This window comes from Dermacentor variabilis, chromosome 4, assembly GCF_050947875.1.
Source record: "Dermacentor variabilis isolate Ectoservices chromosome 4, ASM5094787v1, whole genome shotgun sequence".
NCBI lineage: Eukaryota > Metazoa > Arthropoda > Arachnida > Ixodida > Ixodidae > Dermacentor > Dermacentor variabilis.
Genome location: NC_134571.1, coordinates 181,914,391 through 181,938,653, shown reverse-complemented (window position 1 = coordinate 181,938,653; position 24,263 = coordinate 181,914,391). Strand labels below are relative to the sequence as shown.

At 44.7% G+C, this 24,263-nt stretch overlaps 1 protein-coding gene across 3 annotated transcripts in view; it reads right to left on the bottom strand.

Annotated features, from left to right (window-relative positions):
- LOC142579982 (uncharacterized) overlaps positions 1–24,263 on the bottom strand; it is a 153,190-nt gene that overhangs the window by 111,899 nt on the left and 17,028 nt on the right. Inside the window, exon 2 of one of the 3 annotated variants that reach the window (XM_075690680.1) lies at positions 15,212–15,362. The exons of 1 other annotated variant lie outside the window; for it this stretch is intronic. In XM_075690680.1, the coding sequence (XP_075546795.1) occupies positions 15,212–15,334 (123 nt within the window). In that variant the 5' untranslated portion in view covers positions 15,335–15,362. The remainder of the gene's footprint in view (positions 1–15,211; positions 15,363–24,263) is intronic. One more of the 3 variants, XM_075690681.1, reaches the window with a different exon arrangement.

Sequence of the window (24,263 nt, the reverse complement as noted above, 5' to 3'; positions counted from 1 at the left end):
ACAAATTCATAACAGTTGAAAGCATTTTTCCAACATTGATACATATTTCTGGGTAACAATATCAGAATTAAGATTATTCCAGTCTGTTATTGTCCTAGGAAAAAAAGAATATTTGAAACAGTTATTCCGTGCGTTCATTGGGGTTATTGATAAAGCTTGCCTTCGTCTCGTGTTATAACCTGATGAGTAAATAAAGAATTTGGAAGTGTTAACCTTATAATGGCCGATTACAAGTTGAAAGAGGGATTTTAATCGACAGATACGGTTGCGCACAGTCACCGGGCGTAATACACTGCGTCTTAAGAGCTCAGCAACAGACGAACAGCCGTATGAATTAAAAACAAACATAACTAGCTTATGCTGTACACGTTCCAGTTTTTAATATTGCTTAAAGTGAATGGCTCCCAAATAATTACAGCATATGATAACAATGGACGAATCTAGGAATTGTACTCCAGTAAACGAACACTAGACGTAGATGGTTTTAGTGAGCGCCTCAAGAAAAACAGATTACGCAAAAAATTTGCTACAACAGTATCTATATAGAACAGTATATAGCTCATTGGTTATCCATAGGCTCAAACATTTGTACTCTCTTACCTCTGATAGAAATACGTTGTCAGCATTATATGCAAATTGAAGAGGTTCTTTCTTATGTGTGAGTCTCATAAAACATTTTTTTTTTCAAAATTAATAGACATTTGCCATTGTTCGCACCAAACAGTGACCTTTGCCAGGTCATTATTTACACGCACTTGATCATTAACACAAGATATCTTTTTATACAAAATACAGTCATCTGCGTAAAGTTTCACGGAAACAGAAAGTTCTGCGACTATGTCCATCTATAAATATTAGAAATAAAAGTGGTCTCAAAACGTATTCCTGGGGGACTCCAGACGCAACCTCTGTATTGTTAGAAGTATTATTTAAAGTGACGAATTGGTGCCTCTTAGTAAGATAGGCTCTGATCCATGTATCTGTTTATTTTTTACATAATACCCTAATTTATCGAATTATTTGTTATGTGATACCTTGTCAAATGCTTTACGAAAATCCATGAACACAATATCTACTTGCTTGCCTTCATTAATTGACTGTGCTAGATCGTGAAGTCTCAACTAACTGAGTACATGTAGAAAACCTATGCCTGAAACCATGTTGGACATCTGTAAGTACCTTGTGCTCTTTTAAGAAACCTTATGTATGTTTATGAATTATGTGCTCTAAAATTTTGCATGATGTAGATGTAACAGATACTGGTCGGTAATTGTATATGTGTGTTTTATTTCCCGAATTTATGTAAAGGTTTGATTTCGGCCGATCTCTAGTATGCAGTAGGGAACCATCGCGTAAAGATCTGATGAATACGACATACAGGTACTTAGCACGCCATTCCGCATATCCCTTTGAAAACGCGTTTGATATATTATCTGTTCCTGGTGACTTTTTAGTATCAACGTTCAATAGCAAATTAAAAATGCCGCTCGCAGAAATAAAGCGTCAGATATAACAGGAAGCGATATAGAAAAGTTGGGAAGGCAACCATTATCCTTGGTAAATACCGACTGGAAGAATTTGTTAAAAGCAGAACAAACGAGTCTCATCACTTACACATTTGCCGCCTATCGTGAACCCACTGGTGGAAGAAGATTTAGGTGTGATTTGGCTCCAGAATCTCTCGGGAGACGTTTTAATAAACGGAGGCAGGGTCGTTCCGTAATATTTTTCTTTGTCGCAAATTATTTTCTGTTTTAGTTGTTCTGAAGTGTCTTCTACAATAGATTTTAAGGTTACATTTGTTCTTGATTTTACTTTTAACCTTCTAAGCCTTCGCTGTAAGGGTAACGTCCCACGAGAAATGCATGGGTTACGGTGCACACACGATTTGCAATTTTGGGGTCAAGATGTTGGATACATTCAGAGACAATTCACCTAAAGGAAAGCCATAAGTCATTAATATTTCAAGTGCTGTTTCTGAAGTCATCAAAGTAGAATGCAAGCCTATCGAGAATAGATTCATCATTTGCACGAGACAAATTGGGAAACAAATGAACACCGTTTTTGCGATCAGCGTAGACATTTGACAAGTTCAGAAAGACAGCTTTCTGATCACAAATCCCGTTTGTAACTTAGGTTATCGCATTTCGGAAGGCGCCACTTACAAAAAATAAGTCTAGAATTGAGCCTATGGCTGCCTGTACTGTCGTGAAATTATTTACTATTTGCAGTAAGTCAAACGTGAATGCAATATCAAAGATTGTGTTATCGATACTGTGAGCAGAATTCAATGAAAAGGTGTGCCAATCAATGTTTGGTAAATTAAGGTCCCCTGCCAGGAGTATTCTGTCATCTGATTTTACATGGCAGTACATATATTCCCTTAAGTTTTCAAGCACCGCAACAGAAGAGTTTGGAGGCCTATAAAAACACAAAGGATGAAGCGAACCTTGTTGATGTATGATTTGGAAAAGACAGCTTCAAAATCTTTCGCATCGGCAATACTTAAAAGTTGCATCGATGATTTGTACGAAATGGCCACTCCATCTCTTCTGTCGCGGTCACACCGAAAGACCATATAGCCATAAGGAACAAACTCACTGTCAAATATTTCACTGCTCAACCATGTCTCTGTAAGCATGGCAATGTCTGCGTCATGCGAGAAAAGTATGCAGTCAAGTTCTACAGCTTTATTGACGACGCTACGACAGTTTATGTTTAAGATTTTGAATGCAGGGCTGGTCGCCTTGTGGTGTCATTTATGGTTCTTCGGCATTTTATATCGTTTGTTTTTTGCATTATTCCATCCAAACATATCGCCGTTAATGCTTAACTTGTCAAAAACCAGCCTAATTAAAGAAAAAGGAAATTATGGTGTTTTAAGTGCCAAAACCACTTACTGATTATTAGGTACGCCGTAGTGGAGGACTACGGAAATTTCGACCACTTGGGGTTCTTTAACGTGCACCTTAATTTAGTTACGCGGGTGTTTTCGCATTTCGCCCCCACCGAAATGCGGCCGCCGTGGCCGGGATTCGATCCAGCGACCTCGTGCTCAGCAGCCTAACACCATAGCCACTGAGCAACCACGGCGGGTGTCTTTTCGAGTAGTCTTCGCTGATTGAATATTCGGAACCTTTCAATTTCGGACATGCCTTCATTAGTAATGTCTTCTCTCGGTAGTCATGTAGATGAATGACGACAGGACAAATCCTGTCTGATTTCCTATCTATTCGGTGGGATCTTTGCATGCTCTTTATTGTAACTCCAAATTTTTCCCGTCAGTTTTCCCGCAATCCGTAAGTTCTGTCTCTGTTTCCCTTTTCTCTTCTTTTATGCCGTAAATAAGTAAGTTATTCCTACGGCTTCTAATTTCCAAGTCGTTGGTTTTAGTTAACAGGTGTGATACAGTGGTTTCCAGTTTATTAATAGTTGACCTCACATGCTCTACTTCTGCGTTTACGGTGTTGATAGTTGCCACCTCGTCTTCCAAATTTTTTATTCTCTAGGTCAAAACATATATTTTTCCTCAAAAGAGCCCTCTTTTCCAAGAGTGTCACTGACAGACGATTTCAGGGAACTTTGACCCTATAGAATCTGCTTGAGCATTTCTCTTTCAGTCATGTCGGGGCTTAGGTTTGATTCAATATCACCGCATTTTAAAAGATCGTCTTGGGAAGAAAAAAAGGTATGCACAAACACTCTTTATACGTTTGACGTAGTAGTTCTGCGGAAACGCGCAAGGTGGAGAGAAGTAATGAATAAAGGGAAAATCAGACATCCACCCGTTCGTAGCAATTGCTACAAAGGAAGCCCATACGGGTTCCTTGAAAGAAAGGCCTCATAGTTCCAAAAAATTCGTCCTGGTCCGGGATTCAAACCCAGGACCACCGACTTTCCGGGGCATCTGAGCTAACCAGGCGGCTAGCAGATGGCAGGGCGAAGGCGAAGCCTTTGTATCAATTGCTACGAACGGGTGGATGTCTGATTTTCCCTTTATTCATTAATTCTCTCCACCTTGCGGGTTTCCGCTGTACTACGTCAAACTCTTGCCTTTGCTTCGTGTTATCGACAAATTCGACTTCGCCCTGCCATCTGCTAGCCGCCTGGTTAGGTCAGATGGTAGAGCGGCTGCCCCGGAAAGGCGGTGGTCCCGGGTTCGAGTCCCGGACCAGCGCGAATTTTTCTTCAGCTATCAGGCCTTTCTTTTGAGGAACCCGTATGGGTTTCCTTCGTAGCAAGTGCTACGAACGGGTGGATGTCTCATTTTCCCTTTATTCATTACTTCTCTCCACCTTGCGGGTTTCCGCAGAACTACTACGTCGAACACTTGCATTTGCTTCGTGTTGTCGACAAATTCGACTTCACCCTGCCATCTGCTAGCCGCCTGGTTAGCTCAGATGGTAGAGCGGCTGCCCCGGAAGGGCGGTGGTCCCGGGTTCGAGTCCCGGACCATGGCATGGCATGGCAAGAACTTTATTTTAGTCCAGAGAAACTAAGATCCGAGGGCACGAGCCCCCAGGCTAAGTCGGTGGCTCCGCCCACGTAGGCACCGGTAGGCCAAAGGCTTTCCCGATGTCGTGAGCTCTCCGGACGGCCAGGAGTTGATCTTGGAGGACTTCGCTGGATATGCGTCGACTCCAGTCCTCCTCACTGTTGATATCCGAAGCGCTTTGGTTGGGGCACAGCCAGAACACGTGATCAAATAGACATGGAGTGTGTCCACAACTTTTACATTTCGCGGGATAATCCTGGTCAGTTTTGTTAAGCACGAAATCTGTGGGATAAGATATAGTTTGAATCATTCTTAATGTGACTGCCTGAGCTCGGTTGAGCTTCTGATGGGGGGGAGGAAAAGACCTCCTGCCGTCCCTATAGTGTGAGGTGATCTCGTGAAAAGTAGTAAGCGGGACTTTGTAGGAGCCGCAGTCATCCTGGAGCAGTTCCTGATCTGAAGTGCGGCATGTGAGATCTCGCACAGCAGAGTGAGCTTGCTCATTAGGATTGCAGCCATTGGGGCTGACCGAGTGGCCCTGATGAGCCGGAAACCAGACTAGGTGCGAGCTATCCAGTTGGTCGTAATTATGAGCATTAATACTGTGTATAAGTAACTTGTGTGCTTCCACTGAGACGAGGCCGGCTGAGCAATTCCTTATAGCTGTACGAGAATCGGAGAAAATCGTGGAGCCTCTCCTCATTGTAATTGCAAGTGCTATGCTTGCTTCTTCAGCGGCATGAATGGAGCTCGTTCTTAGTGACGCCGCGCTTATTAATTTACCGCTCTTATCGACCACGGCAATAGCGTAGCGGTTGCCAGATCCATAACTAGTTGCATCGACAAAAAGAGCTGAGCTGTGTTGTTGGTGCAGTTTACCCAGAATGCATTTGGCCCTGGCGTCCCTTCTGCCCTTGTTGTGGACAGGATAAATATTTCTTGGTATGGGGTCTACAACTAATTGTGTCTCCACCTCCTTGGGTATTTTGAACTTAGAGACGTCTCCTCCTCGAGGCAGTATTCCGGCTTCATCTAGAATTTTACACACTCACTTAGTGTTGGAGAGTCTTGCAATTTGTGACATCGAATGTGCCTCAATGCGCTCATCTATAGCGTTATGAAGTCCTAACTTGTTGAGGAGTTCGGTACTCGTTCCGTGCGGGAGTCCCAGAGCCCTTTTGAGTCCGGAGCGTATAAGTGCGTTTAGCTTAGCCTTCTCTCCTTTCCCCCAGTTCAGGTATGATGCAATGTACGTCACATGACTGATGAAAAATGCATGATATGCTCTGATGAGATTGTTCTTCTTGAGGCCTGCATTTCGATTTGAGACCCTGCCCAGGAGCTTTAAAGTACTGTTGGCCTGTCCTGTGAGACGGTTCAGGGCCGTAGCGTTACAGCTACTTGCGTCAATGAAAAGACCAAGAATTTTAATTTTCTCTACTCTTGGTATGACCCGTCCTGTGTTGTCTGTGATTTTAATTGGTAGAGTTTCTAAAGGAGCAAGGTTTCTAACACCTTGTGTCCTCTGTCTAAAGAGCAGCAGCTCAGATTTACTAGGTGATAGCCTGAGTCCGGTGCCCTTAAGGAAGGATTCTGTGGTGTCTACCGCTGCCTGTAGTGCCTGCTCTAGTGCTGCGAGTGATCCCCTTGGGACCCACAGTGTGACATCGTCAGCGTATATGACGTGCCCCAAGATCGGGATTTTGGACAATTCCTCCGAGAGCCTGTGCATGGCAGTGTTAAAGAGCAGTGGGGACAATACTGAACCTTGTAGTGTGCCGTTGTTGCCTAAATTGTATGGACCGCCTATGACTATTCCGAGTTTGACCCGAGCTGTCCGATTAGCTAGAAAGGACCTCACATAATTGTAAAAATTGCTTCTCAGGTTCAAGGTTGAGATTTCATGTAGGATATGTTTATGTGCAACCGTATCAAATGCTTTGATAAGATCCAGACCCAGGAGGCCCTTTACGTCCCTGCTAGGGTCGTCAATAATAGCACGTTTGATCATGAGCATGGCGTCCTGTGTGGATAATGCCTTCCGAAAGCCTATGAGATTGTGCCTGAAAAGCTCCTGGTTTTCTATGTGTTCTATTATCCTGTTATCAATAGCATGTTCGGCTACTTTGCCAATATAGGATGTAAGTGATATGGGCCTGAGGTTCTCCTTTGTTAGTGGTTTGCCGGGTTTCGGTATAAACGTTACCTTGGCCTCCTTCAATTCCGGTGGGACAGTGCCGGATCTCCAGTGACTATTAATTTTGACCGTGATTATGTCTATGGCATCATCGTCCAGGTTTCGCAAAAGTTTATTTGTGATGTCATCCGGACCCGGGGCAGATCTCCCATTTAAATTAAAAAGTACATGCCTTATCTCAGCTGCAGTGAAGTCACTGTCCAAGTCCGGTTGCGATATTCCGGAGTAAGGTTCGCCTATTTCTTTTTTGTTTTCATATTCATTTTTAAGTGACAGGTGCATTGTGCGAGGTCGTTTGCGACCTCTCTTGCTGTCCGCCCTATAGCTATCTGTTTATTGACGAGTCTGTTTATGGCGAGGTTTGTAGTACCTCTGGAGAGCTTGTCATTAGGTAGGCTCTTCAATAGATTTCATTTCCCTCCTCTGCGCAATCCACCGTCTCTTTCTGATCAAGTTTCGTCCCTTTGTTGACGTGAAAGTTGAGCCGCGTATGTTTCGATATCACGATTAACTTGGCCGATCTTGGCTCTAAGTCTTCTATTTCGTCTGTGATTCTTCCATCTGGTTAGAAGGGAATTTTTCGCTTCCAGCATGTGAGCTATCTTGGAGTCCATTTTTGGTACTTCGATTTCTGTTGAGACTGCTTTAGTAGCTTTCTTAATCGTTGCCTTTAGTTGATCTGAAAGTTCCTTATATAATTCGTCATCTATGCTGGTTTCCTTACGCAACTTACGAAAGAGATCCCAGTCCACGTACTCATATTTCCTTAGTGGTGGTGGTTGCGTCTGTAACATGACTTCAATTATGTAATGATCACTTCCCAAATTCTCCTGCAGATTGTCCCATGAACCTTCAATTCCCCGAAGGAATGTTAGATCCGGGGTTGTATCTTTGGTAGTGGAGGTACCAGTTCTCGTGGGGAAGTTAGCATCTGTAATAAGAGCAAATTTTAATTCACTTGCCGTGGTTGCTAACTTAGTACCCTTGACGCACTGTTGAAAATAGCCCCATTCTTTGTTGGGAGCATTGAAGTCCCCAGCCACTACGAGTGGAGCTGTATCTGCCTTACTGGAAATGCGGCCCAAGAGGGTCTTAAAATCCTTTTTCCTATCTTGCGTAGAGCTATAAACGTTAGCTATATACACGTTAGCTGCTTTTTTGTTCTTCAGGATGAGTTCGATCATTTGTGCTTCTAGACCAACCTTGTACTTGGGAAGCTCGTGAGTTTCATAGGAGGTACCCTTTCGAACCAAAGTTGCTATTCCCCGACCCCCTGGAATGATCGAGATTTCGGAGTTGTAACCCGGTAGAAAGATATCCTCCTTAGCTAGTGTTTCGTGTAAGAGAATAACATGTGGCTTTATTTTTGCCGATGTAATGAACTGCTGCAGGGGAGCCTTGTGCCTTCGGAAACTCGCACAATTCCACTGACATATTTTGATGTTATTCTTGTCGTTTGAAGCCATTATGATAGCATTAGTTGACTACCCGAACCCCTAGAGTCCGCGCTCGGGCTACCGTTTGTGCCTCCGTGGACTGCCGATGCAGCCACTGCGCTTACCTTTGCCTTAACTTTGGGCCTTTCTAGTTGACCCACTCGAGCATCTAGATTAGTGATGAGCTCCAAGATTTTCGCCAGAGTCCTGTCTATTGTGGCTAACCTTGAGGCTATTCTGACTTTCTTGTGTTTGGGGGTGCCCCACTCTCTCCCATCTCCTCTGCCTCAGAGGTTTCTAAATCTTCCTCCTCTGTTTCGCTAATGGGAACAGGGTGGGGGGCTTAACGTTTAGGTTTGCCGGCCAAGGGTTTTGGAGCCGTTGTCTCCATCTGACTACGGGGTGTTTCGGACCTTTCTTGAAAAGATTTGAAACTCTCCCTGAGCTCAGACAGCTCTTGCCTTAATTTCCGATTTTCTGATTCTAATGCCATTATTCGGGGATTTGACTCACGTTCCGGCTGTGCCCTACCATTAGTACTCCTAGACCTTGCCCTTGTCGGTTGTCCCCATTTCCCAAGGCCTCCGTTCTTTACTCAATCGGCCCAGGTTGCTCTTGGGGTCGACTGTGAACGGGACCTCGATCTTGTCCCAGGCTCTCGGGGTTGCGGGTCGACACCAGAAGATTGTCCAGAGCTGGCTTGTCCTCTGGATCGAGAACGCCTCCTGGAGCGGGAGCGCCCTCGTGAGATGGAGCGTCCTCTCGTGCGAGAGCGCAAGTTGGCGTCATTTTCTTGCATGATCCCTTTGCGCTGGGAATCGTCGCTGTCTTCAATGTCGTCGGCCGCCTGTGTATAGCCTGCTTGCTGCCGTTGGCGCCTTCGACGCCTTTGTCTCACACTATAAGGCATCTGGAATCTCCGACTGCATTCTCGGTCCCCAGTTGGGTGTGCGCCACCGCAAATAGCGCACTTGGGATCACAATGATGATCTTCAGGTGGGGAAGTGGTTCCACAGCCCCTATCCTTTCTAACACTTGCCGGATTGGGACGCACGTCGAATCTATGTCCGATTTCACCACAGCCGTAGCACACATCTATCTGTCGTCGGTAGAGATAAGAGGGCATGAGTACGTTACCACAAATACCGTGGTTTGGCACTCTTTGTCCTTCAAAATATACCACCACCGTTGTAGTTTGCTTGATCCGACGTACCTCGACGAGGCCCGGAATTCGGTGATTGACGAAAAGGGTTTTCAGTTCCGCGTCGCTAATGTCCAGGTCGATACCGCGAACAACACCCTTACATGTATCTTCTCCTGCTGCGGTGTAGGCCACCACTTCGAAGGGTCCATCCCTCGTATGGATCTTGCGTACCTTGGCGTAAGCTCTCGCGTTTTCTTCCCGCGGAGTCGATACCACCAAAATGTTTTGACAGCCGTTCGGACAGTACGTGTCCTCCGTCGTGTCTTCCGGCGCTAAGGCTGCCGCCATGGCCAGCGCTCTGGAGAGATGTACCAGGCTGAACTTTTTAACGTCGAGGCCGCCACGGGGGCGAACAATTATCTTGATGTGATCCCTCGGTAGCATCGGGATCCTAGAGGCGGTAGCGACGCACTAAATCATGTTCTGCGAGGTGGCCGTGCGGCGACTACCTTTCCCGCCATGGTTGGTATCCTTTATAGCCTCGGATTTTCCGCCAGCGGCTAATGCGCGTCTCCTTTGGCGAGTGATGGCTGTTATCCATCCGATATCTTCCTCCGAGGTGATCTCCATGCCTTCAACAGCTAGGCCGGAGGCCATGCCTACACTCCGTCTTGCGCGTGAGGCCTAGGCCTACAGCGCGAGTTAGGGGCTGGCACCTTTTCTACGTGGCACGCAGAAAACAGTTTGCGAAGAGGCGAAAAATGAACTCACCGGCAAAAAATGGGCATCCACGTAATTCTTGTGATACGATGCGTCGATCGACACCAGGTTCTCAGGGGTGGCATAAAAATTCGGCGCAAAAACATTGATCGAAGTGGGAGCCGATGTCTGCACTACCGCACTAGTCGGTTTCATCTTCTTCCCTCTCAGTCCCAGACCAGGACGAATCTTTCTTCAACTTTGAGGCCTTTCATTCAAGGAACCCGTATGGTTTTCCTTTGTAGCAATTGCTGCGAACGGGCGGATGTCTGATTTCCCTTTATTCATTACTTTTCTCCACCTTGCGGGTTTCCGCAGAACTACTACGTCAAACTCTTGCCCTTGCTTCGTGTTGTCGACAAATTCGACTGCGCCCTGCCATCTGCTAGCCGCCTGGTTAGCTCAGATGGTAGAGCGGCTGCCCCGGAAAGGCGGTGGTCCCGGGTTCGAGTCCCGGACCAGGACGAATTTTTCTTCAACTACGAGGTCTTTCTTTCGATGAACCCCTATGGGTTTCCTTTGTAGCAATTGCTACGAATGGGTGGATGTCTGATTTTCCCTTTATTCACTCTTTATACGTAGTGGGCTGGACAGCAGCAAAAGAAAAAACGGTTGTCGCTGCGATAGCAGTAGGCAGATAATTAGTTACTAACCTGCGCAATAAAGCTAAATGGGTTCTTGAGCAGGGTGCCCAAGGTGCTGCTGCCAAGCCCACTGGTTGTAACCGGCGATGGGAAGCCTCTTATATAGGGCATGGTGTGCTCGTGATGTGAAGTCACTGTTGACAGCTCAGGCGCAGACACGTTGACGGAAGTCATGATCAGGTCGCTGATCTAGCAAAAATCAGCTCGTGTTGTATGCTCGAAGCCGACGTCGTTTGCTTGGTAAGAGGGAGATCGGGCGAATCCCTCACCGAGATGAAACGGTTGTGCGTGCAGCAAGAGGGTCAAAACCTGCGCAACGAAGCAAAATGGGTTCTTGAGCATAGTGCCTGAAGTGCTGCTGCCAACCAAACTTGTTGTAAGCGGCGATGGGAAGCTTCTTATACAGGGCATGATGTCCTCGTGATGTGACGTCACCGTTGACAGCGCAGGCGCAGACACGTTGGCGGAAGTCATGATGAGGTTGTTGATCAAGCAAAAATCAGCTCGTGCAGAATGATGGAAGCCAACGTCATTTGCTTGGAAAGAGGGAGATCGGGCGAATTCATCACCTAGATAAAACGGTTGTGCGGGCATCGAGAGGGTCAAAGCCTGCGCAATGAAGCAAAATTGGTTCTTGAGCATGGTGTCTGAAGTGCTGCTGCCAAAGCCACTCAAAGGCCAAATCGCTGTTCATTAAAGCAAATAGAAAAGCTTGCTTACTCATATCAGCTTCGATCATATAAAGTGTGTGCAGACGAAGTAATCGCGTAGAAACATGCAACTGACAAAGAGTGTGGTCAATGCGCTGCCGGTAGTGACAGGCGCACTTTCGTGTTCAAAGAATGACGGGATTTATTTTGACATGATGAACTTTGGTACATTGCTATAGAATAATGTGACCATCTCGTCTTTCTAACTGAAGACGAGCTATGTGATGGGATCCGCCCTATCCAAACAAAAAGACTCATTACTTACTTCTAGAAACGTGAGATATCTTCGTCTTCAGAAGGTGTAGAAACAAAAATGATGAATACCTTCACAGCCACTCTCCGCAATTTAGGGCTATTCAGATTTTGTTTGTATTCAGGGTCATCACTTTGTGTACACGGTAATGCTGATATCGTAACGAACGTCCATTTGCATGATGGTGTACGAAGTAATGTGATAAATATCTAGTAGAATAATAAGATGTGAGATGCATAATAGGAATGTATTGTGGAAGTAATGGAAAAATGTTTTAGTACAACGGTTCACTTTAGTATGATGTTCTTGAAGAAATTTCACAGATGGGAAGATACTTTCTTCCCTTACTTGCCTTCTGCTCGGCAGACATTGGTGGCCGAGTGGCCACATCAGTGTGTTCAAGGCATCAGTGTGTTTGAATGGCAGTAAAGTACGTGAACACTGATGTCGGCAAAGACCGTTTAGGTGATTTTAAAAGCGCAATCTCTTTTGCAGGTATTTGACGACAAAATTCACCCTTCGATCGCAAAACTGGGCCATTAGAGAGCGTCGCGGGCAATGCCCATGTAATACCAAACACCTGGTCGGTGTCTTGAGGTCACTGACTTCACCGCTGGTCGGTGCCTCGTATATCGCGAAGCCTGTGTGTAGGCGAACGCTCGTCGCTTGCGTGGTGGCATGAAATTCTAGACTGAGGGATTCCGCAGGCAACCGAAACGAGGTGCTCTGCATCACGATGATAGCACGGACTGTGCCTCCCTCTCTGTTTGTGTGACCTATTTTGGAATGGGATCTAGAAAGTAGATTTCGTTCGACTAATATCTTAAAGAGAATCGAGTTTTTTTCTTAATTAAAAAAAGGACTGTAGCATCCTACAGTGCCCTGAGGGTTTACTATTACTGTAACACGTGTCCTAAACGAAGGGATAGCAAAGCCAAATAGCCATTTTTTGTCAATTATGAAATGACAATTTGCTGATGACGAAGACAATTGGGGATAAAGACAACTGGTGAAGAAATAACCTTGCATCGACTGGGTCCTACTAAAAATTTCTTTCATTAAAAAAATATCAGGTATATAACTATCCAGAGCATAGCATGGGTAACCTGTAAGTTATGCCTATAGAAAATATTTCTCCAGCGCTACCATGGTATTTGAGCTGTTGTCTGTTTTCGCAGCTACGTTTCTAGTAGTATAAGCTTTCTAGAGGTCTGATAATCGAATTTTCCGCCCAAGCAGATGGCTTGACCTTTGTGCTTTTGAATTTGCTACACCGATGTAACCAAAATCGAACACTCAATCTGCCAATTTCCGAATAAAGCTCGCACTGGGATCCTACTCTGGAACAGGCTAACGACGGCAATTGACTTTTAAACCCTAATTGGGTGGAGATCTTTGTTTTCCCATAGAATGACACGCGAAAGCCTCTGCTGGTAAGAAATTCAAGCGCCCCAAACCTAAATGACAGCAGGGGTGTCATCAAAATTTTCATGAATATCGTTTAGAATGTACCAAAACCTCTTCGCAAGCAACTTGTGTTAAAAGAAAGCATAATTATGGACGCTTACCCAGCATTATTAGAGGAAACTTTTGCTCGATCTCTTATTAGAAGTGATTACAATTTGCTGGTAAAGCATCTGGTATGCCGTGCTGAGAATTTTATTAGAGGTTGTTCTAGTCCCGAAAATACGCCTGAGCCACAGGGTGCAAAGAAGAGCTCTATGATTTACAAGAGAAAGCAAGAACTGATAAAGCAACAACGCAGAGAAAGCAAGCAGATTTTTAAGTTATTTTCAAAGCTAAACCACTAACGATGATGACGTGCATATGCTTATGTGTTCAACACAGTCACTACAAGAGAAACACATACGGGAAGGCACATCGGTGATGGAAGTAAAGGGTGTGTGGCTCTTATTTTTTAGGCCTTGCGGACTCCTATAGCATTCGAAGTTTCTGCTGGGGTTAGACTCCTAGCAACGCGCCAACTGGCGTTCGTGAAATAAAAATAATGTCCTTTGGCTGTCCATTGGTAAAGAAATATACAGAAAGAGTCATGGCGGTGTGGAAAGCATCGACAGAAGAGTCTTAATAGGCTAAGCCTATCAGACTCACCTCACCTGTGAGTGCCCGGTTTGGAGCAAGCACAGATATAGCGCTGTGAATGAGACAGGTAAGCTAGGTACTTTTCAATTCCATCATGCCATTGCTTTGCTCTGATAATGGTAACGTACGGGCTCAGACGCATTCTACACGTAGTCTTAATAGACAAATCATGTCTCTCCACATTTAAAGCGATAACTTTGTACTTCCTCACGCACGTTACATTTACATTGCGAAACTGTCAAATAAGGTTGTCCTCATGACCGTCAGTTATCCCCATCTAGTGAATAAGCAGGTAATTTTCATTCTTAGTGATTTCAGTCCATGTTGCACTACAACATCAGCTAGGTGGTAGGCAACCTAGCAAAAAAAAAACATGCATCCTGTCCGCGTTTCCAGCAAAGCAGTCGTCTGCACCCCGCTTACGGCTAGAAAGAACGAACGTATTGTTCAGTGCAATAACCATTTACAAAGTGATAACTAAAAAAGCTATCTGCCAACCTGCCACATTTTTACCATAACTTCCATTCTATATTGACGTTTTTGAACTCACTCTCTAAACTTGACGTCAGGCTTCGGCGTGGACATTGGCCCGAACAATCTTTGCATTACTGTTGCAGCCCTGTAGCGCCATACGGAAAGTGAGGCAGGTCCCGTAAGGCACGCTAGTGATCGGCATAATGCCGCAAGAAAAGCAACCTCTAATAGGCGCTTGCGCCATACCTTGCATCTTTCTATACTTGTTATCCGGTCTCTGTTCGATGTGCTAAAAGCGCGTCTTCCTTCTGTGCTTTTTGTCTTTCTGTCGCCGTGGCTCTTTTGCGTTTTTCATCGTTGATAGGAACAGTGTGCTGGAAATCCCGGCCCTGTTGCCATGTTTAGCAGGCGTCAATCCCGGCATAAGTTCACCTTCCCATTGTCGTAACCTCTGCTTTACAAGAGCCAACACATGCAATGGAGCTTCTGCATCGTCTTGTCTTCGGTTTGATGACCCGAACGGAGGAATCAAAAAGTGGCCTTGTGGCGAGACATTTAAATAGGAAGGAACTACTAAAAATAAGTGGCGGCACATCATGAAAACATGCACGCTGAACTGGCTTGGCTGGCTTCTTTTGCCAATTATTGCAGCATTTGTCTTCTTTCATTTTCCCCTAGGAACAATTGGTGCAGGCTGTGACCGCCAGGCTGGTGGCGACGAAGGCGTACCGCTGCATGTTCCCAGTGTTAGAGAAGGTGGCCCTCTTGAGAATATTTTAGCAACTTGACGGCAGCGAACCTGATATTTATCTGTTCCACTTGAAGAACGACGCAATAAATATGTAGGATACAGTTTGCTTCCCAGCTACTCACAACATCAATATCGCTGCCGATTTCATGGTGGTTTCTTTTATTTGCCAGCTACCCTAGTGATTTAGAGCAACAACACTCTAGATAAATATCTCACGAAAATGTGGAAAAAAATGCAACGCTTACCAGGGCAGTTTTGTCGGGATTCAGAAGCAACCTCTGTCTTGCGAGAGCGTAAAAAGAACACACCGGAATTTCGATGCTTCCGTAGGGAGAGTAGATGACGTTATCTTCAATGCGAGCGCCCATCTTCCGAGTTACAGGCAACGAAATGACCCTGTGCAACAAAAAAGCGACACCTTGTCACTACCTCGTTTTTCATCCTCACCTAAATTTATTTTTCCTACATTTACTATAGAAGGACGTCTTATAATATCATTATTTTGCAATCATTCTGCGACGGATCTACTACATTTCCTTCCCTGGCATCACTTCTATATTTCTGATTCGTCAAAAGCCACCTCCTGATAGATTTCATGAAATTTGCTTCCAACCTTTATGTAAAGGGAACTATCTCCTTCTCCTATGTGTCACCCACTGCACATTAATCACATTTTCAGCTCTTAACAATAAACTTTCCTTCCTAAGGCCTTAAGGGCGAAGACCTTAAGAGGTCTTCGTAAGACCTCTTAAGGTTTCGCAGAACAGCTCTAATAGCGTCAACATTTTTATGGGCGTACAGGTAAGTTTTCTTTATATATTGCTAAAAATGTTCCAGAGCTTCATACTGAACATGATTTTTATTGCAAACCATTGTTTCCCTCATTCTAGTCGCTTCGCGGTCGGAAGGTAAGTTAATAGGTAATTAAATTTCTCACTTTGTTTGCAATTTCTGCCATCTTCCACAGCATGCTGATGCTATAACCAGAAGGACATCATCGCATGCACAGTTCTCTCATTTCAAAGGCAGCCAGCTCGTTCAAGCATTTCGCACACGATCAAACGATCGCACACCATATGCGGTCGGCAAAGAAATTTCGCAAAATGAGTAGAAGATCAGAAGGAAGAAAATGTTTTACAGGCGTAAAACTTCGTGCAGTGTATCGGTCACACAATTACCGGGAATAGATTGATATCTAATACACAATAACTTATTTCTGCTGCAGCGGTGGCCTAGAGGTAGAACACCCGCCTCGCATACAAGAAGTCCGCGGTTCGAATCCCGGTGCCGCGCAATTTTCCACCGGATTAATAAAAAATAAAAAAATCTGCGTGTTGATAAAATTGCATAAACAGGCCTGGAGTGTGGCCTGATACCGGTGACCAGAACCGGCAACGCACTCCCTCACCAGAGCAGGATTGACCACCCTGGTGCAGTACTTGGCCACAACTTCCTATAAGAATGCAACAATCAAACCACGGCGCTCAGTCCCCAGCAGCTGCGAAGCAACTGACCATGGCGGCGGTCAGACCTGCGACGCAGCAGAGGGTGCTAAGAATCCCTGGCTCCGGACAGGCCGTCATTAGAATATGAACCTGGCAACGTTTAACGCTAGAGCGTTATCTAGTGAGGGGAGTCTAGCAGTGCTATTGGAGGAATTAGAGGGCAGTAAATGGGATATAATAGGGCTCAGAGAAGTTAGGAGGCCAAAATAAGCATATACAGTGCTAAAAAGCGGGCACTTCCTGTGCTACCGAAGCTTAGCGGAGAGACGAGAACTAGGTGTCGGATTCCTGATTAATAACGATATAGCTGGCAACATACAGGAATTCTACAGCATTAACTGGAGGGTGGCAGGTCTTTTTGTGAAACATAATAAGAGGTACAAAATGAAGGTTGTATAGGTCTACGCCCCTACATCCAGTCATGATGACCAGGAAGTCGAAAGCTTCTATGAAGACGTGGAATTCGCGATGGGTAAAGTCAAAACAAAATACACTATACTGATGGGCGACTTCAATGAGAAGGTAGGCAAGAATCAGGCTGGAGACAAGGCAGTGCGGGATTATGGCATAGGCACACGGATTAGCAGGGGATAGTTGTCTGTAGAGTTTGCGGAACAGAATAATATCAGGATAATGAATACCTTCTTCAGCAAGCGGGACAGCCGAAAGTGGACGTGGAGGAGCCCGAATGGCGAGACTATAAATGAAATAGACCTCATACTCTGCGCTAACGCTAGCATCATACAATATGTGGACGTGCCCAGCAAGGTGCACTGCAGTGACTATAAGAAGGTAAGAACTCGAATTAGCCTAGATCTGAGGAAGGAATGGAAGAAACTGGTACATAAGAAGCCGATCAATGAGTTAGCGGTAAGAGGGAAAATAAAGGAATTCCAGATCAACCTACAGAATAGGTATTCGGCTTTAACTGAGGAAGAGGACCTTAGTGGTGATGCAATGAACGACAATCTTGTGGGCATCATTAAGGAGTGTGCAATAGGAATTGGTGCTAACTCCGTTCGACAGGATACCTGTAAGCTGTCGTAGGAGACGAAAGATCTGATCAAGAAACGCCAATGGGTGAAAGCCTCTAACCCTACAACTAGAATAGAAGTGGCAGAACTATCGAAGTTAATCAACAAGCGTAAGACAGCTGACGTAAGAAAGTATAATATGGATATAATTGAACATGCTCTCAGGAACGAAGGAAGCCTAAAATCAGTGAAGAAGAAACTAGGAATTGGCAAGAATCAGATGTACGTGTTAAGAGACAAAGTCGGCAATATCATTACTAATATGGATCAGATAGTTAAAGTGGCTGAGGAGTTCTATAGAGATGTACACAGTACCAGTGGCACCCACGACGATAATGAAAGAGAGCATATTCTAGAGGAATTCGAAATCCCAGAGGTAACGCCGGAAGAAGTAAAGAAAGCCTTGGCAGCTATGCAAAGGGGGAAGGCAGCTGGGGAGGATCAGGTAATAGCAGATTTGTTGAAGGATGGTGGGCAGATTGTTCTAGAGAAACTAGCTACCCTGTATACGCAATGCCTCATGACTTCGAGCGTACCGGAATCTTGAAAAACGCTAACATAATCCTAATCCATAAGAAAGTGGACGCCAGAGACTTCAAAAATTATAGATCACTTAGCTTACTGTCCGTTGCCTACAAAGTATTTACTAAGGTAATAGCAAATAGAATCAGGAACACCTTAGACTTCCGTCAACCAAAGGACCAGGCCGGATTCCGTAAGGGCTACTCAACAATAGACCATATTCACACTATCAATCAGGTGACACAGAAATGTGCGGAATATAATCAACCATTATATATAGCTTTCATTGATTACGAGAAAGCGTTTGATTCAGTCGAAACCTCAGCACTCATGGAGGCATTGCGGAATCAGGGTGTAGACGAGCCGTATGTAAAAATACTGAAAGACATATATAGTGGCCCCATAGCCACCGTAGTCCATAAAGAAAACAACAAAATCCCAATAAAGAAAGGCGTCAGGCAGGACGATACAATCTCTCGAATGCGGTTCACAGCGTGTTTACAGGAGGTATTCAGAGGCCTGGATTGGGAAGAATTGGGGATAAGAGTTAATGGAGAATACCTTAGTAACTTCAGATTCGCTGATGATATTGCCTTGCTTAGTAACTCAGGGGACCAACTGCAATGCATGCTCACTGACCTGGAGAGGCAAAGCCGAAGGGTGGGTCTAAAAATTAATCTGCAGAAAACTAAAGTAACGTTTAACAGTCTCGGATGAGAACAGCAGTTTACGATAGGTAGTTAGGCACTGGAAGTGGTAAGGGAATACATCTACTTAGGACAGGTAGTGACTGCGGATCCGGATCATGACACTGAAATAATCAGAAGAATAAGAATGAGCTGGGGTGCATTTGGCAGACATTCTCAAAACATGAATAGCAGGTTGCCATTATCCCTCAAGAGAAAAGGTTATGACAGCAGTGTCTTACCAGTACTCACGTACGGGCAGAAACTGGAGGCTTACGAAAAAGGTTCTAGTTAAATTGATGACGACGCAACGGGCTATGGAAAGAAGAACGATAGGTGTAACGTTAAGGGATCAGAAAAGAGCAGATTGGGTGAGGGGACAAACGCCAGTTAATGATATATTAGTTGAAATCAAGAAAAAGAAATGGGCATGGGCAGGACGCATAATGAGGAGGGAAGATAACCGATGGTCATTAAGAGTTACGGAATGGATTCCAAGGGAATGGAAGCGTAGCAGAGGCGGCAGAAAGTTAGGTGGGCGGATGCGCTCGAGAAGTTTGCAAGGACAGCATGGCCACAATTAGTACATGACTGGGGCAGTTGGAGAAGAATGGCAGAGGCCTTTGCCCCTCAGTGGGCGTAACCAGGCTGATGATTATTATTACTATTATTATTATTATTATTATTATTATTATTATTATTATTATTATTATGAATTTATTTCTATAGGAATGGAGCAAAAGGATAGGCAGTTGGGTGAGTTCGCACGGTAACATGATTTTGGCTTCTAGCGCGAAGTGAAACAGGGACACAGAAAGGAGCAGACCGGACGAGAGCTGTCTGCTCCTTGCTGTGTCCCTGTTTGACTTCGCGCTAGAAGCCAAAAAAAAAGAATGGAGCAAATTACTGTCATAACAAAGTCTTTTATAGCATTGCAAGCGTTTACGTTAACTTGGAAACCCCAACAGAATGAAGTACAAAATGAGAACATTCAAGTGGAGGCGAAGCTTCTTTACAGGAAGTTTCGCCTTTCTTGGACAAATAAATCGCCGAGAAAAATTATGCAGGTCCCACGCTAGATGGGAATCAATGTAAGCAAAGCTTTCGGTGCAGGATGTTTTGATTGACGATAATTAAAGGTGATGCTGACGGCTAAAGCATGGTTTCTTCAACGTTTAGGCTAACAGGAGAGGCGAGCTGCGTGCACCACTGCTGGTTGTGTGCGTAATAAACAAAATACACAGGGAGAGGTGCTTGCTTGAGGCGTTGTTGTGCGCCAAATTTAATAACCTATGAGAGGGTTGAGCGTTGTCATTTCCTTGCATGGCACATCGCACTTTGGCAGCAGAACTAAAATTGGATGGGATTGTGGGGATGTACGTGCCAGAACCACGCTCGGATTATGAGGCACGTGGTAGTGGCGGACTCCGGAGTAATTTTGACACCGTGATGTTCTTTAACGTATCCCAAAATCTAAGTGGATGTGCGTTTTCTATTTTGCCCCTATTTCTATATGATCGACCCTGCGGTGCGCTTTAATTAATGCGGGTCTGTTTATGCACGCCCTGCTTAAGTGGCCTGCTTGATATATTTGCATGGTGTTATTTTTTCGGAAATAGCAGAAAGCACTGTACCGTACAGCTTAAGGTTATCTTGTTTCCCCGCAACCATTGCCGCGTAATAGTGCGCTTTCCTTGCCTTCTCACGTCACCTTCCCCTTCTCGTATTTGGGAACTGCCTGTTCTCCTCCCTCTTATTCTTCTCCTCTTCTCTATACAGTTCTATCCCTGTCTACTCTGGCCTCGCACGTTAGTAGAAAGGGAAGCGCTGCAGTTTCTGCAATGCTTCTGAGAGGAGGGAAGGTTAATTACAGCTGTCGAGTGGCTAAAGTGGCGGTGGGGTGAAAACGAGTTTCTCCTGCCGCCTTTCCTTTCTTACTCGCGCCTGTCATCTATATACATGCTCTGAAGCTCCCCCTCCCCCTCCCCCCCGGCGCGATGTGCACGACAGTAGCAGCAACAGCAGCCCACTGAAATAGCAGCAGTAGCAGTGGGAAAGTGGAAGGAAAAGGCAAAGCAACCTTCGCTTTAAAAAGGGTTAGTGGTTTTTTTCGCTACACCATGCTGTATTCACAAACGAGATGCCGTCCAAACAGACCTGTGCATATAGAAATTTAGGTGTGGGATGCGCCAGCGTAGTTTCTTCGTAATGTAGCCTCCAGTTGCATTTTGTACAGTAGCATGCGTTGTACCTTTGTTTTCGCCACGCTGATCTTTTCTCTGTACATTTCGGAGCATGCAATTTCCTCTTCGAAAGCTTCATCTTCAACGCCTTTTTCTATCTCCCGATCTAGCTCTTTCAGTGAGTCTTCTTTAAGAGAAAGAAGATTTATCTTTTCTTCCAGCTCACCGATTGATGCGCTGCCGTCCATGGTGGATACTTCGTTGATCAACTTGGTTGTAGATGCTCGCGCTACGGCCCTTTTTCGCTTGATTCTGTCGATGTCCATCTTTTGACGTGCCTATTCCCGCGTTTCGGCACCAAAAATGTGGTGGAATAAGAGACGGAGAACTTTGAACTTATGGAAAAACGACAGACATCCTTTTGCTTCGAGCGCACCAAGAGGACTGCTTTATTTTTCACTCGAAGGTATGGGAAATGGGAGAGAGTAGTGAGAAGGAGAAAGTCATAATACATTATGCCACACAAGCATTCTTGCACCACGCACGTGCCAGAATCCACTCCACACTTGGAAGGCACCGCCGCACGGCCGGTTGGTTTGTATACATCGCGCCCGCCAGTAAGGTACGTAGTTTGAAGGGGTATCAAGTGTCCGGCGCCGCTGGGGAGGGGGACTTTGGCTCCAGAATGGAGGATATACAACAACTGCTTTAGGTGAGTTGTGCTTTCCATCTGCGCTGTGACCTTTGAGTCTTGTATGAATTTTTCGTCTAGCCTCACCTGTGTACTGTTTGCAACAAGTGGCACATTCTAGACAGTATACTACTTTGCTTTATGTGCAGGGGAAGCCCGAAGTTGCCTTGTGTGAATAATTCGACGCTATATACTTACGGTAGTAGTAGATTGCATATATTTGCATGTGCACCACCTTGGGCTGCCCAGGGACCGGTTCCCATTTCGTTTTTTTCATTTGTTTGGCATGCACAAGAATGTCTTTACAATTATCATTGCGTCTGTAAAGTACTCTGGGCGGGTGTGGAATTATTTTTTATGTTTCTTGTTGCTGGTGAAGATTGGGTAGTATTTACTGGGGATGTTCACGTTTGGGAGAGCGCTTGAGAATTTACTAGTAAGATTAAGCGTTGTTATTCTTGTGATTTTCGGGTGGGGCTGGAGGACCTCGACTCGATCAGGTGTGGTTGCAACGGTGTACGCTTTTTGAAGGTCACTGTTCGGGTGGTTCCTGCTTGATAGTGCTTCTTTAAGGTAATCGGAGTCAATCTATGTAGTCTTGCTTTTCAACGCAAATGCTATGATATTTCATCTGTCAGCCTCTTTCTTGATTTTGGGTTCCTTTTATGAATCTTACCAGCTGTACCCACGCCTTAGGTAACGCTCGTAGTAAAGGGGCCTTTAACAAAATAAATCTGAACTCAACAAAGGCCAACGTTCGTATAGAGGCGCCTGAATTTTGTGAAGTCGAAAATGAGATGGAGCCAATGGTTATCTTACTTCTAAGATATTCCAAACTTTTCCCGTTGTAAGAAGCGAACTGGGACACTGTCAGAAGGTAATAATAGCTGCTATAATAAACCTAAAAACGCTGCTAGATAAAACAATGAGTGCCATCAGGAACTTTCTTCTAATAGGAACAATCTAGCGAATACGAGAAGTCTGCTACATCTGCAAATTCTCTACCCTTTGAGATAACTGTCGATAACCTAAGGTTGAGCTGAAGATGCTGCAAGTGACCATACTGTCAGTCATCGATAATTCGTGAGAAAAGAAAGTTAGCTTTATTCGGATACATATTAGTGAAAATAATTTCTAGAGAAATGTTAGTATAATTGTCCGGTATAATATTATAAAGCTTTACATTCAACCGTGAAGTAACACATGTTCAAAGACCACATTTTGCTTAAAATAATGTGGCTAATTATAATAACATTAAGTTGGCTTGCTACTAAAAGATTGTCTAGTTCTTTCTAACACATAATCCGTGCAGTAGCCGAAATTTTTTGGCACTTAGCAGTCGAAAACTCGCCATTAAGTAAGGCCCACACTTTTCAGGAGCCCTAGACAAACATGAGGAGGTGCAAACCAAAGCCCAACACATCCCATGTTTTCAGAACAAGGGAATGTATAGAAAAGATAACACACCAAAATTTTAACATTGGCCAGACATAAAGGCCATATATCATCAGCAGAGCATGTCTTCGCGTTCTTGAAGTATTATTGCTCTGTCGTGATAATAATCCTATACCACGGCATGCTTTCGCAGCAGTTTATTCTATATGCTGTAACCAAATGAGTTTGCTGTTCTGTGTCACTTCCTTGCTTTCTTTCCTCGCGACATTTTGTGCTTTGGGCGGCTGTGTTACATTGCACTGCCATCGCCATTGCCCCACATTTCCCAGTACCATCCTCGTTACAACTAGGGCTATGTGAAAACTGTTTGACATGGGACAGCTATTATGACCGGCCCAGGTTCATCACGTTCTAAAGCTTCTTAGCCGGAGTACAAGTTCCATTGTCGTGTTAACCTAGATCACATTACATAGACGTAGATGCGCACGATTGTAGAACACTCCCGTCATCACGTTGTTATGCAATCTCGATTGTATAATATTCGCAATCACGCCACACTCGATCTATCTGCGCACCGAGTGTACCTACGCACTATCTACGCAGAACCCAAAAGACACGTTTATATTTGTGTCGAACGGTGACCGTAAAATTCACGCCCTTGCCGTCATACAATTAGCGTCAACGTGGCCGTCGTCTTGCTGTCATCGTACACAGCTACGCTCGGGTCACACAAATTACTGCACTTACAAAAACATGTTTGCCCACCTGGTAACATTTTCCGGAGCCACAAAGAATGCCGAATATGGGCTGCCTGCAAAACGCTTCGCGCTACATCAATTCCTTCATTGGGTGGGATGGGAAAAGCTTTTTTTCCAATTTTCCTTTCTGTCTTTTTTTTAATTTCCCCGCAACTAGTTGTGCGAGTTCAGTTCATCCACACCTTACTATAAATTTCTAGTCTCACTATTAGACGGTGCATTCGTCAAGCTCTCTGTTGTGAGTTTGGAGGATTCGATTTATCCCACCGCTGACGTTTAGCTGGGGCAAATTAGTTTCAGGAAACTTGCACAGAAAATAAATACTACTCATACTCTGCAACGAGACATGCTACACGCCTAACAAAAAAAGGTTATGCGCACTATCCGTTCCCCTGCATGCTGCTTTGCTGCCCTGCCATACTTGCGACGAAACGAAAACATTTATTTTTCAAAACGAACGGGCACCTTTGTGTATGAGCACTAACTCGTAAAACGTATGATTACTTATACAGCGAATAAACAT